A 14,622-nucleotide genomic window follows, 5' to 3' on the forward strand; every position below is an offset into this window, starting at 1 on the left:
ACCTTCCCAACTGCTTTACTTACAGTGTTAGGTTGTACGGTCCCTGGAAGCAGCTATATGATGTTGCAGGCTGGAATTATTTACTATACAGTATATATCAAGCCTAATACTATAGTGGGAGAAGTTTTGGGACACAGTAGTACATGTGAGTTTGATAATGCTGTTAAGTCAAGCAAATGGGGCAAGCTGTAGTTCCCAACGCTGCCGCATAAGGAGTGCCAGATGTAGTATTTATTCAGCAGGAAGAAATGGTATGGGTTGTGCAAGTTCTATCTTCCGTTGTTCTGTGCTCAGGCTTTCAGTTTTTGGAAAATATTCCTACTTTGTGACCAAAAATATTTGCCACTGATTTCTCACTATAGAACCCTGCCCACCCCCACCCGCTCCCTTAGAAGTATATGCAGAGTCAGATTACTGCTATTGTAGCAAACATCCTGTAAATTAAAAACGGTAGTTCTCAAGAAATTTGGCTCCATCGTTTACAATTTCTACTAAGGGACTCAGCAGCCTCATAAGACCTTCTGTGGAATTTAAGCATGGTTTACCATAAAAGCAAAAATAAATTTTGTCATTTGACTGCAAGCATAAATATTGGATAAGGACACTGATAACTTCTTTCTCTTAGCTTTTTTTCCTGAGTTGGATTCCTGAAAGAGATTAAAACCAGTGTTAGAAACGCAGATATATAATCTAATCAGCAGGGTTTCTGTGAGACGTATGTTCACACTGATTACAGCTGATTGGTTGGACGGGACTTCAGGAATATGAGTTGTCATCTTGTTCTTTCAACTTCCCAAGCTCCCTTTGTACCTTTGATCTTTTATTTGTTGGGGGCTGCTATAGTTGCCATTTTATAAACTTGAAAAAACAGACCTTTTATATGAAAGCAGATGTAACTCTTGTCAAGACTGTTTTTTTGGATTTTTAAAATGTTTATCTATCCTGGGAATTGTACTTGGGCTAAGCCTGAAAAACAGCTTAAAATATATTTAGTTAAAATAAAAAAATAAAAAATAGTCGAGTAGCACCTTAAAGGTAAAGGGACCCCTGACCTTTAGTCGAGTCGCAGACGACTCTGGTTGCGGCGCTCATCCTGCTTTACTGGCCAACGGAGCCGGCATACAACTTTCAGATACCATGCACATGAAAGCAGATACCTATAACAAACTTAGTTGCTCTCTAAGGTGCTACTGGACTTTATTATTTTTTTTTTTTTGACTGCATCAGACCAGCACGACTACCTACCTGAATTTATATTTAGTTAGTTTGTGGCGCTGTGGTCTAAACCACAGAGCCTAGGGCTTGCCGATCAGAAGGTTGGCAGTTCGAATCCCTGCAACAGGGTGAGCTCCCATTGTTTGGTCCCTGCTCCTGCCAACCTAGCTGTTAGAAAGCACATCATAGTGCAAGTAGATAAATAGGTACCGCTCCGGTGGGAAGGTAAACGTCGTTTCCATGCACTGCTCTGGTTTCACCAGAAGCGGCTTAGTCATGCTGGCCACATGACCCAGAAAAACTGTCTGTGGACAAACATCAGCTCCCTCGGGCAGTAAAACAAGATGAGCGCTGCAACCGGACCTAATGGCCAGGAGTCCCTTTACCTTTACCTAGTTTGAGACAGAACGGCCCAGAGATTCATCTCTACACACCTTCAAGGCTGTGCTATTCCTAGATATTTGAACCCTTTTCCTATTAGTTTCTTAATCACCCTACACTCTTTCTCCAAGCTTTTTGCAATTACCCTTACAGTGGTGCCTCGCAAGACGAAAATAATTTGTTCCGCGAGTCTCTTCGTCTTGCGGTTTTTTCGTCTTGCGAAGCATCCCTATTAGCGGATTAGCACGCTTAGCGGCTATTAGCGGCTAAGCGGCTTAGAAAAAGGGGGGAGGGGAAAAACTCGCAATACTCGCAAGACGTTTTTGTCTTGCGAAGCAAGCCCATAGGGAAATTTGTCTTGCGAAGCGCCTCGAAAAACGGAAAACCCTTTCGTCTAGCGAGTTTTTCATCTTGCGGGGCACCACTGTATTTTGGTGCTTCATCTAGCTTTCACAGGCCCTGCCCCAGACCAAACAAGCATCCAGTTCCTGAAGAGAGCCTGCGGCCAACCCTCCTTGCTTTTCCTTTTCACAAATGGCCAGATTGCACTTAATTAACCATCTGTTTTATTGGCTAGTTTTACATGTTGGGAAAAGGGGAACACAGAGCTTCAGAAATGAAGCTCAAAACCGTGTGATACTGGAGACTGCATGTGAAGACTTGGAACAGGAGTGATTTTTTTCCTGGTTTTTATACATGATTGCTGTAAAATGGAGATGGGAAGAGTTTTCACAGGATAAAAATGAGACTACTGGCAAGGCCAAATCTATGTGTGTTTAAAAATGTAATATATTGTGTTTTATTTTTATAAGTGGTCATATATGAATTTCACTTGCAAAAAAATATGGAAAGGGTGATGACAGCTTAATTATTTTAGAACAGAGGATAAAGTAACAAAAATTAATCTGCAAAAAAGGAAACACGTTTAAGGCCTTGTATAATGAAGTAGGTGGTGTTAATATATAATATTGGTGGAGATAGTTCCTTTCAGCAGTGTTTAGGTGATCATCACAGCATTTCTTGGTAATCATACTAAATGTATAGTAGCAGTTGTTTCAGAATCCAAAAGTATTGGCAGGGCATAAGTGCTGTTTACATGTATTTTATAAATAGAGGACTTAATTACTATTGTTGCTGTTCCAGTGAGGGCATTAAGTCCTCAATCAGGAAGACCACCCATGGAATCAGAAAATTACCACTCTGGGAGTGTATACACAAACAATAACAGTGAAAAAAGGTCACCACCAGTATCAGTTCTTTTTTATTTAGCCATTATATAGGGCCAAGCAGCCAAACTGAAATACGTCTGCAGAAGTCAGTTGTTGTTAAACCATAATTCCTTCCTCAAGCTTAAGATGTGGTCTTCTTCACTGCCTGGTAAGGGCATTAAGACCTGCAAATGGAACCTGGTTAGTTAGATTTGTCATGGCCTGATGAATGTCAGCTTGTAGTAACATGGAGGTGGGCTTTTTCTCTGGTGCCACCAGTACTGTGGAATGCTCTGCCTGCCGAAATCGGTATTGGCAGTCTGGTCGCCCTTGAAGATGTGCCTCTTCAGATTAGCATTTCCTTCTGTTAAATATTTAATTTTGGATGTTTTAATGTAGTTGTTTTACTGTGTGTGTTAATTATGGAGTTTTATAATTGGCTTTATTCTTACTATTTTGCTGTTGGATTTTGTCTCTCATCTGCCTTGGTAGCTTTTCTCGAAATAAAATGCAATATATTGATAATTCTCTTTACTACTAAAATTACTATTAATAGTACAGCAGCAACATTGGGCTAAATCAGAGATAGCAAATATGATGACTTCCAGATGTAGTTGGACTCCAACTCCTTACATCATTGACCATTGGCACTGTTGGCTGGGGCTGCTGGGAGTTAAGAGTCAAATATCATCTGGGGGGCTCCAAGTTGGGTACCACTGTGCCAAACAGTATGCATGCTGGTTGATGAGAATGGTCTCAAGTACAAGGCTTGCATTATTGTCTGAAAAAGACCTGAGCAAAGTAGAGGTAACCTAGAGCTGAGAGCGAATAGAAAAACAAGACAGATGAAACCACAGGTGGAACATTGACAAATCTTGAGTGCTACCCTGTACTCATCATAACTTATCATTATTGGCAGATCCCTGTGTGCATGCCACAATTCTGCAGAAGTGCAGAGAAAACACCAAATGTGGAAGTGGCCACAGAGCTCTTGCTTCCTGAGAAACTCCCCTTTTGCCTTTTAGTGGTGGTGGCGGCGGCTGTTAGAGAGGAGTCTTCAAGCCTTATGACTGTGAACGTTGCCTTGAACACTTGTATGCAATGTTTTCCTCCTTATGGAAGCCTTAAATGTGGTTGAATAAGATACTGGCAGTGGCGGGGGGGGGGAGCACGCAAGGCCCTGGATGGCTGTTTGCAAGGAGAAACAGCACGACGTATGCACAGCCCTGGCTATCGTTAAAAAGTTAGCAACAGTCTATTCCAGGGCTGGGGAGCCTGGGGCCCCAAAAATATTACTGAAGTCCAACTTTCAGTATGGCCAGGGGACAGGAATGATGGGAGTTGTAGTTTTACCTTATCTGGAGGGCCACAGGCTCCACAGCCCTGGCATGGTTTCAGTCCATTCTCCATGCTCCCATGATTTCAGTGACAAAAGGACCCCCAAGGTAGCTTATAAATAGAACAGAGCATAAAACTCTACTATATCGCCTGCATCATGAATCCCTCTTCAGTTTGTGCTGTGGATAAACAACATTCCTCTGGTAAATATGCTTCAAGTCCTGAGTTACCTTGACAGGACTCCAAGGCAGTAGGAAGTTGTACAAATCCTGCCGACCTAGTTCTTTGTGTAACTTGGGGAGCTGCCATCCGCATTGTGTTTGTGACACAGGAGTGCTTCTGCCTGTCAATAGTTATGTCTAAAAACACGATGTGGAAAGAGTAATGTAAGCTGTGTTCAAGAAGGGTACATTGACTGACGGGTGTTGCCAGAGGCAGAAAAGGCAGATGTTGCCAAGAGAGATGGGAGCGGCTTGGCAGCATCCACAGGGTGTGGGCCAACCCTTTCCAACAGACACAGCAGCGAGTTCTGAGGAATCCAAAACTAATCAGGCCTGCCTGCGAGTATTTGGCTATTTAAAACAACCCGATGAACTTCAACTTTCCACCCAGAAGATACTGTTCCTTCTCTCTGCCAGTTCATTTCCTTCCCCACTGCCATTTTTCTCCCATTTCTTTGAACCGCTAGCCTTTTAAAAAAGCCCTTTCCTACCTTCCTACTCTTCTCTCTTTTGACATGCTGTGTTCCCAAACCCCAGTTGCACCTCGTCTTACAGCTTTGCTTTTTATTTCTCGCCTCCAAACCCAGATTGGAGCATCTCTGCGAATCACAGTTGACGATCCTTACTATTAGAGCAGTTTAGTCACTGGCAGAAGGACTTTTCTGCCAGCCCCACACCTCTGCAACATGCCACCGCTTATTCAGTTTTTGCAAGAGGTGTCAGTGGCATATAATATATGAAGCAACTTCCAGACCCTTATTGGAGGGTGAGATACGACTCTAGCCATATTGTTATCATGAAACATCAAGTAACATTTCTGGTGCTTTTTATATGGGCTTCCTTGCCAGTATTTGAAACTCTGATATAAGCTAGATGCCAAACAGCACCTTAAACCTAGGTTGCGCTTGCCACAGTGGAATGTCTTTGTTTGTCGGGGTTGGAATAAATGACCCTCGGGGTCCCTTCCAGCTCTACAGTTCTACGATCTCAGCTACATTGTTTGAATGTAGCTTTCTCGTACAACAATTCTCTTGCCCCAGTATGCAAGAAGAAGAAACACACAAAGTGGAAATGGCAATGAACCATGAACTAAGGCAGAAGTTTTTAAATGCTGACGGCTGGGTTCCATTTGGGTGGCTTGTGGAAAGCAGTCGTGTGTGTGTGCGCGCGCTTGCACGCTTTTGAAATACCACTTGTTGGAAGCTGCAAGAGAAATTGCCTCCTCTTAAATGTTGTAATAGCTTTATGAATAGGCTTATTAGTAGCCTTTTGAAGTTAAATATTTCATTTGACTGAATTGTTTATGTGTGTGTGTGTTTCATCACAATCTGATAGAAGTGGCAGTTAATCACATCTAAATTAATTTAAGTGCTTGCTGCACTAGATCATTTTAGTGGGTCTGGCTTCATCGGTGAAACAGATGGGTTGTGCAGCTGAGATGCTTGATGGATCCATCCTTGGTACACTGAATCAATTGATTGCTGGCAACCTTGCTCATAATTCAGGTAGCAATATGTGATATTTTAGCAATAGTTTTATTAATAACCACGTAGCTCTTTTTATAATACTACTTGAGTGTTCAGAGTGTTGAACCATATTTACAGCCTTGTAAGGCAGATGTGGGGGAACATTTCACCCTCCTCATGTTTGCTGAACTGCAGCTCCCATCAGCCCCAGCAAGCATGGCCAATGGGTATTGTAGTTAAGCAATATCTGGAGAGCCGAAGAGCCCCTACACTTGTTGTAAGATAAGATCTATATTAACATAAGCTGTGCAGGATCAGACAAAAGACCCATCTCATCTGTCAGGTTTACCACACTGGTAATGTTGTCACCTAGAGAACCTAGATTTGTAGGCCTATTGATTAATAAATGCCTCCTGGAAAACCTCCAGAGCTGGCTATTAATTTTATGTATTTATTTCAATAATTCATATCTTCTGAGAGAGTCTCGGCAGCTTACATCCTTCATCAAACACAAAACAATACCTTAGCTGCAAGCATGGTTTGAAAACTGCATTTCCACTCCCCATGAGTCACTCTTATGCTGGCTGTTCTGTTTTCTTCACTATCTTCCATCTTGCCTTTCACTCTGCTAGTCCGAATGCCACAGGAGCTCCCTTCCAATTCTCCTCCCACAAAACCCAGCACACTGAGCCCTTAAAATCACTCTCTGTGCTCTTCCTCCACCTTCCAAATAATTCACTTTATAGCTAATTATGACTATATACTCTCCTACACATTTCTCAACAATTCACGGCCTCTTGCTGCCAAATCATTCCTCACGGCACTGCTGTGCCAATCCTCCCTAAAGTCCCACAAACCTCCCTCTCATCTCGCCCAATCTTTCAGTGCTGTAGTCAAAACTCTTTCTGAAGTCAACAGCCCCTGCTTCTTATCAGTAGCATATTGAACCATCACATTGTGGTTAATAGATGCGGGCAGACCTGTTTTCCATGAATTTCTCCAATCGCCTTTTATTACGTCTGTACATTGCCTTTCCATCATAAGCTACCCAAGGTAGCTAAGATTAAAATGAACTCTTTAAAGGTTATATATTAAACAATATTGATATAATGGTTAGTGTCAGACTAGGATCTGGGAGACCAGAGTTTGAATTCCCACTCAGCCATGAAGCTCACAGGGGGACTTTGCGCCTCTCACCGTGAACTCCTGCCATGAGAAGTGGGATATAAATGTAGTATTAATAATTGTGTGTATGAAAATGGGGGGGGGGGGGTTTGGAAATCACAGTTTGTTGTGAAATGGTGGCCACTCGGTCACATTTTGCATTAGCCCTAGGTGTGCACAGTAGTTCAAAGTTAACAAAATTGCCTCTCAGTTTAAAGAGACGTACTACCCTTCTGCAAAGCAAAGCAAAAACGAACATTTGCAGTATATTTGATTTTTAGAACAATTCTTGGCTCAGCTGGTGAATTTCCTTGTAATTGCCACAACACAGAGAATTTTTAGAGTAGAAATTCTGCGGAGAAGAGTGCACGTGACAAAGTGGAATGGAAGTGAAACTACCGAAAATAATGATTTTGCATAGACTTTTCTCTGTCTTCTTTAAACAAATGGGGGGAATTTGAAGGTGAGCTCATATTACAGAAGCAGTACTGCAGATCCAGGGTATCTTGTACAGTGGTAAAGGTAAAGGGGACCCCTGACCATTAGGTCCAGTCATGGCCGACTTTGGGGTTGCAGCGCTCATCTCGCTTTATTGGCCGAGGGAGCTGGGTCATGTGGCCAGCATGACTAAGCCTTTCTGGCAAACCAGAGCAGCGCATGGAAACGCTGTTTACCTTCTCGCCGGAGCGGTACCTATTTATCTACTTGCACTTTGACGTGCTTTCGAACTGCTAGGTTGGCAGGAGCAGGGACCGAGCAACGGGAGCTCACCCCATTGCGGGGATTCGAACCGCTGACCTTCTGATCGGCAAGTCCTTGGCTCTGTGGTTTAACCCACAGCGCCACCCGCGTCCCCTGTACAGTGGTACCTCGGGTTAAGTACTTAATTCGTTCTGGAGGTCCGTTCTTAACCTGAAACTGTTCTTAACCTGAAGCACCACTTTAGCTAATGGGGCCTCCCACTGCCGCTGCGCGATTTCTGTTCTCATCCTGAAGCAGAGTTCTTAACCCAAGGTACTATTTCTGGGTTAGCGGAGTCTGTAACCTGAAGCGTATGTAACCTGAGGTACCACTATACAACCCTTTCCCTCCCCAAGAGAAATCTCAGAGGACGCATGCCAAGCGGCTTATAAGGCATTCCTGCTCAAAAGGCATAGCTGCTCAGTTTCTCCATGAGTAAGTCATCTGGATAGCTTAAAGGAATTGCCTTACAAGGAAGATCTGAGCTGCTGTGAAATGCAAGCTATATTGGGTAGAAACAGTAACTGGAAAAAAATAGCTCAACCTTTCAAAAACTTGGTATGAGGATGGTGCCTACCCTCCTGCTCATCTTTCCTACACTGCTACTTCTTTCAGCCTTTGCATATCTCTGTGCAGCCGCTGCTCTGTCTTGCTGGTTATCCTCCCCTCCACTCTGGTGGAGCTATTCCAGTGGGACCAGTGCCACACATAGAGCCAGTACCACAGGTAGAGCCATGTGCATGACCATGGCAGGCGTGCTAGCACTGCTTTGCTTTTGAGTTTCTAGTACTGTGGCCTTCAGACTCATGGCTGGTGTTGGCAAAGGTTTCTACTAGTGGTAGCCCCTCACAATGGGATTCCTTCCCAAGGAAGTCCCAGTCGCCCGCACCTTGCAGGCTTTTGCAAAGATAGCCGAAAGCTTATTTCGGGCTGACTAAACAATTTTAATTATTTTAACAGGGATTATTATTTTGTTGTTTTGGCATTTGTTTTTGGTTAAGCGCTCGAAATAGTTCTGAAACTTCATTATTTCGCACTGAACGCAGTAACTCTGTATTGGAATTGCTAGGAATTGTTCACTGCTTGCAAACCACTGCTTTTCAACCTTTGGACAGCTCCTGCCACCCCCAGCCACCTTGGCCAATGGACAATTAGGATGGGAGTTATAGTGCAACATCATCTGGGGGCTCAAGGCTGAAGAACACAGTTGTAAACCACCTATGGAGCCTCTTCTAGCACTGAATGTCAGATTAAAGGGGTCCCCACCCCTTTTAAAGTGCAGTTATGAAGGCTATGTGGTTGAGGTTCTTTCTCCCTTCTAGACTAAAAACCTGTGGCGTTTTTCAGGTGGCTAGGAGAGTGGTATGGTGGCTCTATCTTCAGGTAGTGGCTTGGAGGCAATAATTCCTCAGTGAAAACACAAGGCAAATACACATGGTCTTAAATACAGATAGGTAGCCGTGTTGGTCTGCCATAGTCAAAACAAAAAAAAAAATCCTTCCAGTAGCACCTTAAAGACCAACTAAGTTAGTTCTTAAATACTTAAAATGGTCTTAAATACTCATGCTTAACTTCATTTCCTCAGGATAAGTTCAGAACGCAGAAAGGAGAAGTCCAGAGATGCAGCCAGGTGCAGGAGGAGTAAGGAATCGGAGGTGTTCTACGAACTGGCTCACCAGTTGCCTCTTCCCCACCATGTGAGCGCACATCTCGACAAAGCCTCAATTATGAGGCTAACGATCAGCTACCTGCGCATGAGAAAACTGCTTGATGCAGGTGAGATTTTACAGTTGAAGTAGGATGGAGTGAAAAGCAGGGTTTGGAACAATTCGGTGAATCAGAAGTTTTAACTCTTGTGTTTGTGTTGCAATGATCTGAAATTGCATCATTTCCCAGCAGCTTAATTTCACTCCCCACCCCTTGCAGGTCAGGAAGGTCATTTCGTGAAATAATTGGAGGGGAAAACCCAAGAACTATCTTTTTTTCAGTGGTTGGAGCTCAAAAGTGTGCCATCCTCTCACCCTCAACCCATGTGACATTGCTTTTGCTAGAGAATGTTACTTCCACAGAATGATGAGCTCTGGAAGATATAACAGACTTGCTACATTTTGTTAAAGACTGCCAGCAACACAAGCTTTTTCGAGGTTTATTTGCATATATACCCTGCTCGGTTAAGTTGCCACTGTTTCCACAATATTTTCTCAGCTGCCTCTGCCATCTCTTAAAAGCCCATTTTATGTACCTTTTACATAACCTTTAATACCTGGTTTATGCGGAGACAGACAGTAAAAGGCCCAGGGCATGGTTTGAAGGCACACGGTGCTCTAAACTTATTGAAACTAGTTTGCTCTATGCTTGCATGGCACACACTGTAAGTTCCTGATTTACCTGAGAGAGCCAGACATGTGTGATCTCATCCACTTGTGAAAGTACTTAATGGGGTGAGGACTTTTCCCTGAGAAATTTGTGATGTTAAGATATGTGAGTAGCATAGGTCATAAGTACGTATTAAAATTGGAACAGACACCATAGTAGTACTATCATTATCAGTCCATGTCTTGTTTTAACATACAAAATCAAGTATTCTTCATTTTTTCATTAAACTGGTCCTCCTGTTTTATTTCACAAACTTTTATTAGTTTTGCTATAGTGACGAATATCTCAGATACTGGAGTGTTGAGGCAATAATCTAATTATTATTATTATTATTATTATTATTATTATTATTATTATTATTAACAACTGCCTTTCAAGAAGAAACATAGAGGTGGTTCACAAACAAACAAATTTATTATTTATACCCTACCTGTCTCAGGTATAAAAGCCAAGAAGCAAAATGATAATAATTTAAACCAGTTACAAAAAATAGAGCTACCTGTAATTAAAATACATAGTAAAACAAGTAAATTAAAGCACCCATAATTAAATATACAATGAACAAGCTATTTAAAACAGCAAAACAGTTAAAGCAGTTAAACAACAATCAGAGTAAGAGATTCAAATCTAGGGCTCTGGGAAATTGAATGCACTGGCTTTGTCTCCCAAATATTTGACCAGGCATTATCCTCAGATTGGTAACCAGTAGCCTTCTCCCAACATTCCTTTAGGCCCTGTAGGTTTTCCATATCAGATTTAATTAGTTGATAGTGTACTCTTGCAGTCACATCCTTAGTATCAGTAGTGTATGTTCAAAGTCAGACAAGGTTTTAGTGTCCTCCGAAATCTAAAATTTTGACTTTATAATGTATAATGTCCCTTATGAGCCTTCAGGCTACAAGAAGCCTTCATAAAGAACATCTTGAGCTTTTGATTAGCACCAACTTTCCACCTTGAAAGCGTTATTATGACTGGTGTATTTTAGCGATGATATGAATGAGTGCTGGTGGAATCAAACAGGAAATATGAACATTGGTGACTGACCAAATTTGTCTAATGCCTAGGTGTCTGAAATCTAATGTGTAGATGTCTTAATGTCTAGGTGACCTGGAGGCAGAAGCTGAAATGGAGACACAGCTGAATTGCTTTTACTTAAAAGCTCTTGACGGATTTGTCATGGTTCTCTCAGAGGATGGAGACATGATCTACATGTCTGAAAATGTGAACAAGTGCATGGGGCTCACACAGGTAGGAAACCAGCATCTCCTCCCCTCGCTTTAGCTGAAATACAGTGCTGCCTCGCTAGACGAAAAGAATCCGTTCCGCGATTCTCTTCATCTAGCGGTTTTTTCGTCTTGCGAAGCAAGCCCATTGACAGCTTAGCGGATTAGCGGCTTAAGAAAAGGGCGAAAAAAGCGAAAAAAACCCGCGGGGGGATGCAAGATTTTTTTTGTCTTGCGAAGCAACCCCATAGGGAAATTCGTTTTGCGAAGCGCCTCCAAAACGGAAAACCCTTTCGTCTAGCGGGTTTTTCGTCTTGCGAGGCGTTCGTCTTGCGGTGCACCACTGTAATATATTTTCCTACAATACAGCCACAATCCTATTAACTTAAAGTACTGAACCTGGGTTGTGTCCAGTTGTGTCTATGGAAAACACACTACTAGACTGAACTTTTTCTTTTGCAGTTCGAGTTGACCGGACACAGTGTGTTTGATTTCACTCATCCGTGTGACCAGGAAGAGCTGAGAGAAATGCTCACCCACCGGAATGGTAAAACAGAGACATTCAAACTTTTAACTTCAGGTCACATGCCTCATCTGATTGCTTGCTACTAATTAAGCTTGATTGATTTAAGGAACAGCCTAACCCAGGATACCTAAACTAAGTCTGAAACACCCAAGGCTGCTTTTCAAAAGTTATGAAAAGTTTTTGCATTGCATGGTTTGTTATGTTGTACTTTTCTAACTGTTATAAGCTTCCTTGCAAGGGTTTGAACCCTAAAAAGTGGGAGTTACACAAATAAAATACAGATTTTAATATATTGATTAGAAATTGTGATTCAGTAAATGCATTTACCCAGCCAAGGATCCTCTTTGTGGGTCCAGAGCCCCTGCCTACTTTGCACATATGGCTATATATGACTTGAGCAACCCTCACCTAGATCTAGACATGCCTGGGCCGTACTTGTGCAAAAGCCTCCCTTTTGAGGGCCTTGGGGAGCCAGCCACTTGTAAAATGAGTAGTGCTATACGCTCATAGATGCAACTTTTCCCACACCACTGATGGATTGAGGAGTTTATATGAATCAAATCTATGTGCCTGTGGTCCCACACACATATGTGATCTTTAGGCAGGAGAGAATTTGAACCAGTACTGAGGATTCAAAATACTTAGCAACCCTTGGTCTTTTGACCCTCAAGTGCTACTGTTTCATTAAGTGAAAACTTTTGGATGTGGAGCAACCACGGTTACATCAGCACAACGAGGGATAAATTGTGCCTTTTGGCATAAAGCACCATAGCTTACTACAGGGAATTTTTACTTGGAACAGTGGGATTACAACTTAAGCAGGATCAGTGTGCTGCATTTGCCTCACACAGGATATTGTTGCAGCAGTTACTTGCACAAACTAATTTGTGTGCCTCATCGCAAGTGTACTTACCGTATTTTTCCCTCTATAACACGCAGATTTTTTCTCCTAAAAAGGAAGGGGAAATGTCTGTGCGTGTTATTGAGCGAATGTGTGGTCCCTGGAGCCAAATGGCAAAAAAAATCAGGCAAACATCAAATCGCGCGTCTCGGAGAAGGGAAACCTGAAAAGAGGAAGTGGCTGCTTTCCTGCATTCTGCCTCAGGGTCTTACTGCCCACCTACCTCTGTTTCCTTGCTGTGTTTGCTCAAACGGAACAAAGAGCAGGGAAAGCCCCTCCCCTCCAGGCAAGCAGAGGGGAAAGCAGAGTGTCGGGAAAGCAGAGGGGAAAGCTGCTGAAAACATGCAGGAGGGGGAGAGAGAGAGAGAGCGCGAGAGCTGGCTGGCTTGGGTGGGTAGGTGAGGGAAAACTTTTGCCTTCCTTTCCTCCCTCCCGTTATACCCCTCTCCTGCATTCTTAGCCAGCTGCTTCTCTGCACACCCCTCTCGTGCTCCTTGTCCATTCTGTGTTTTTCCTTCCCTCCCCACTTAAAATCTGGTTAAAAAGCATGGATCCACATGGATCCTCAGGATCTTTGCATTGGGTCAGCCCAAATTCACCATCAGAGCACATAGCATGTCTGTGGCCACAGCATGAAGCACAAAAATGATACATCCACTGTTTCATTCAGAATGTTTTTTCCCTTGTTTTCCTCCTCTAAAAACGATGTGCATGTTATGGTCAGGTACGTGTTATAGAGCGAAAAATACGGTAAATATCAGTCGCCTGTACTGGTTTTCTCACCTGCAAAACAGTTCATCTATCTTAATGGTAGGATATGTTTTCTGCACGTGCTTGAGAAGTACATTTAAGTACCTATTGAAGATAAACTAAATCTGGTTTGACCTGCCTGGGGATTTGTTTGTTTGCCTTTAATTAAAAGCGGGGAGAGGCATTCTAAAACAGCCTTGATACTGTTCTGTTAATCCACCCACTTCTGAGTTGTTGTCCTCTAGGCCTTTTAAATTTTCATCTACACTGAGCACCTGTCTCCCACAATATTGACTACTTCTGTATTAATTGCTGCATTTCCTGAAACTGACATAGTAGCCATGTTCTCAACTCCAGCAGTTTCTACAGCATTAGACACCCTCCAAAGTGCTTTAAATTGTGCTGGAAAAGAAACCGTAAAAGCATTTTTGCTGCATTAAGTCTGTATTTCAGTTGTTGCCTTCTGGATTCAATATTGCATGAAGTAGTGAATAATACTGATATTTAACACTCTTGCATTAGGTCTTGTGAAAAAGGGGAAGGAACATAACACAGAGCGCAGCTTTTTCCTCAGAATGAAGTGTACATTGACCAGCCGAGGAAGAACTGTCAATATAAAGTCTGCCACATGGAAGGTAATCATACAAGTGCTCTACATGTGACGTTAGAATGGCTGGTGTCAAGATTTACATTAGACCCGCAGCTTACACACGTGTGTACATGTTTAGCTGTACGCACTTGGCAAAAAAAAAAAAAATAGAGGAGGAAGGCACCGGGGGGGGGGGGGAGACTTTAGCAATCCCACCAGCCATTGAACCCAATGTTTTTTGCAGTCGGTGAGTCTTTGAGGAGCATCAAAGTAATGCTCAAATTAGCAATGGCTTTTGCTGCAAATTAGATACATAAGCTTGCTGCCTTTTGATGTTCCTTGGGTAATTAGAGTCAGTAGCTAAAGTTCAGTTGCCGAATGGTGAGGCTCCTTGTCATAGAATACCTCTTTCAACTTGCGTTGTTTGATTCCCTCCGTTACTTTGTGCTATATGGTAACCAATAAACACACAAGATGTAACCGGCTGTACTTTTGAATAAATAAGGTATCCTATTCATTGTAT

The 14,622-nt window shown here is 42.6% G+C and overlaps 1 protein-coding gene across 2 annotated transcripts in view; it reads left to right on the top strand.

The window, feature by feature from the left end:
- HIF1A (hypoxia inducible factor 1 subunit alpha) overlaps positions 1 to 14,622 on the top strand; it is a 641,105-nt gene that overhangs the window by 13,289 nt on the left and 613,194 nt on the right. For both annotated transcript variants that reach the window (XR_014562736.1, XM_083733151.1), the window contains exons 2-5: positions 9,320 to 9,510; positions 11,213 to 11,358; positions 11,796 to 11,880; positions 14,033 to 14,145. Coding sequence is in view for 1 of the 2 variants with exons in the window: in XM_083733151.1 (XP_083589277.1) it covers positions 9,320 to 9,510; positions 11,213 to 11,358; positions 11,796 to 11,880; positions 14,033 to 14,145 (535 nt within the window). In the remaining variant the exon portion in view is untranslated. The remainder of the gene's footprint in view (positions 1 to 9,319; positions 9,511 to 11,212; positions 11,359 to 11,795; positions 11,881 to 14,032; positions 14,146 to 14,622) is intronic.

The sequence above is a fragment of the Podarcis gaigeae genome (genome assembly GCF_964106915.1).
Source record: "Podarcis gaigeae genome assembly, chromosome: 1".
In the NCBI taxonomy this organism is placed as follows: Eukaryota; Metazoa; Chordata; class Lepidosauria; order Squamata; family Lacertidae; genus Podarcis; species Podarcis gaigeae.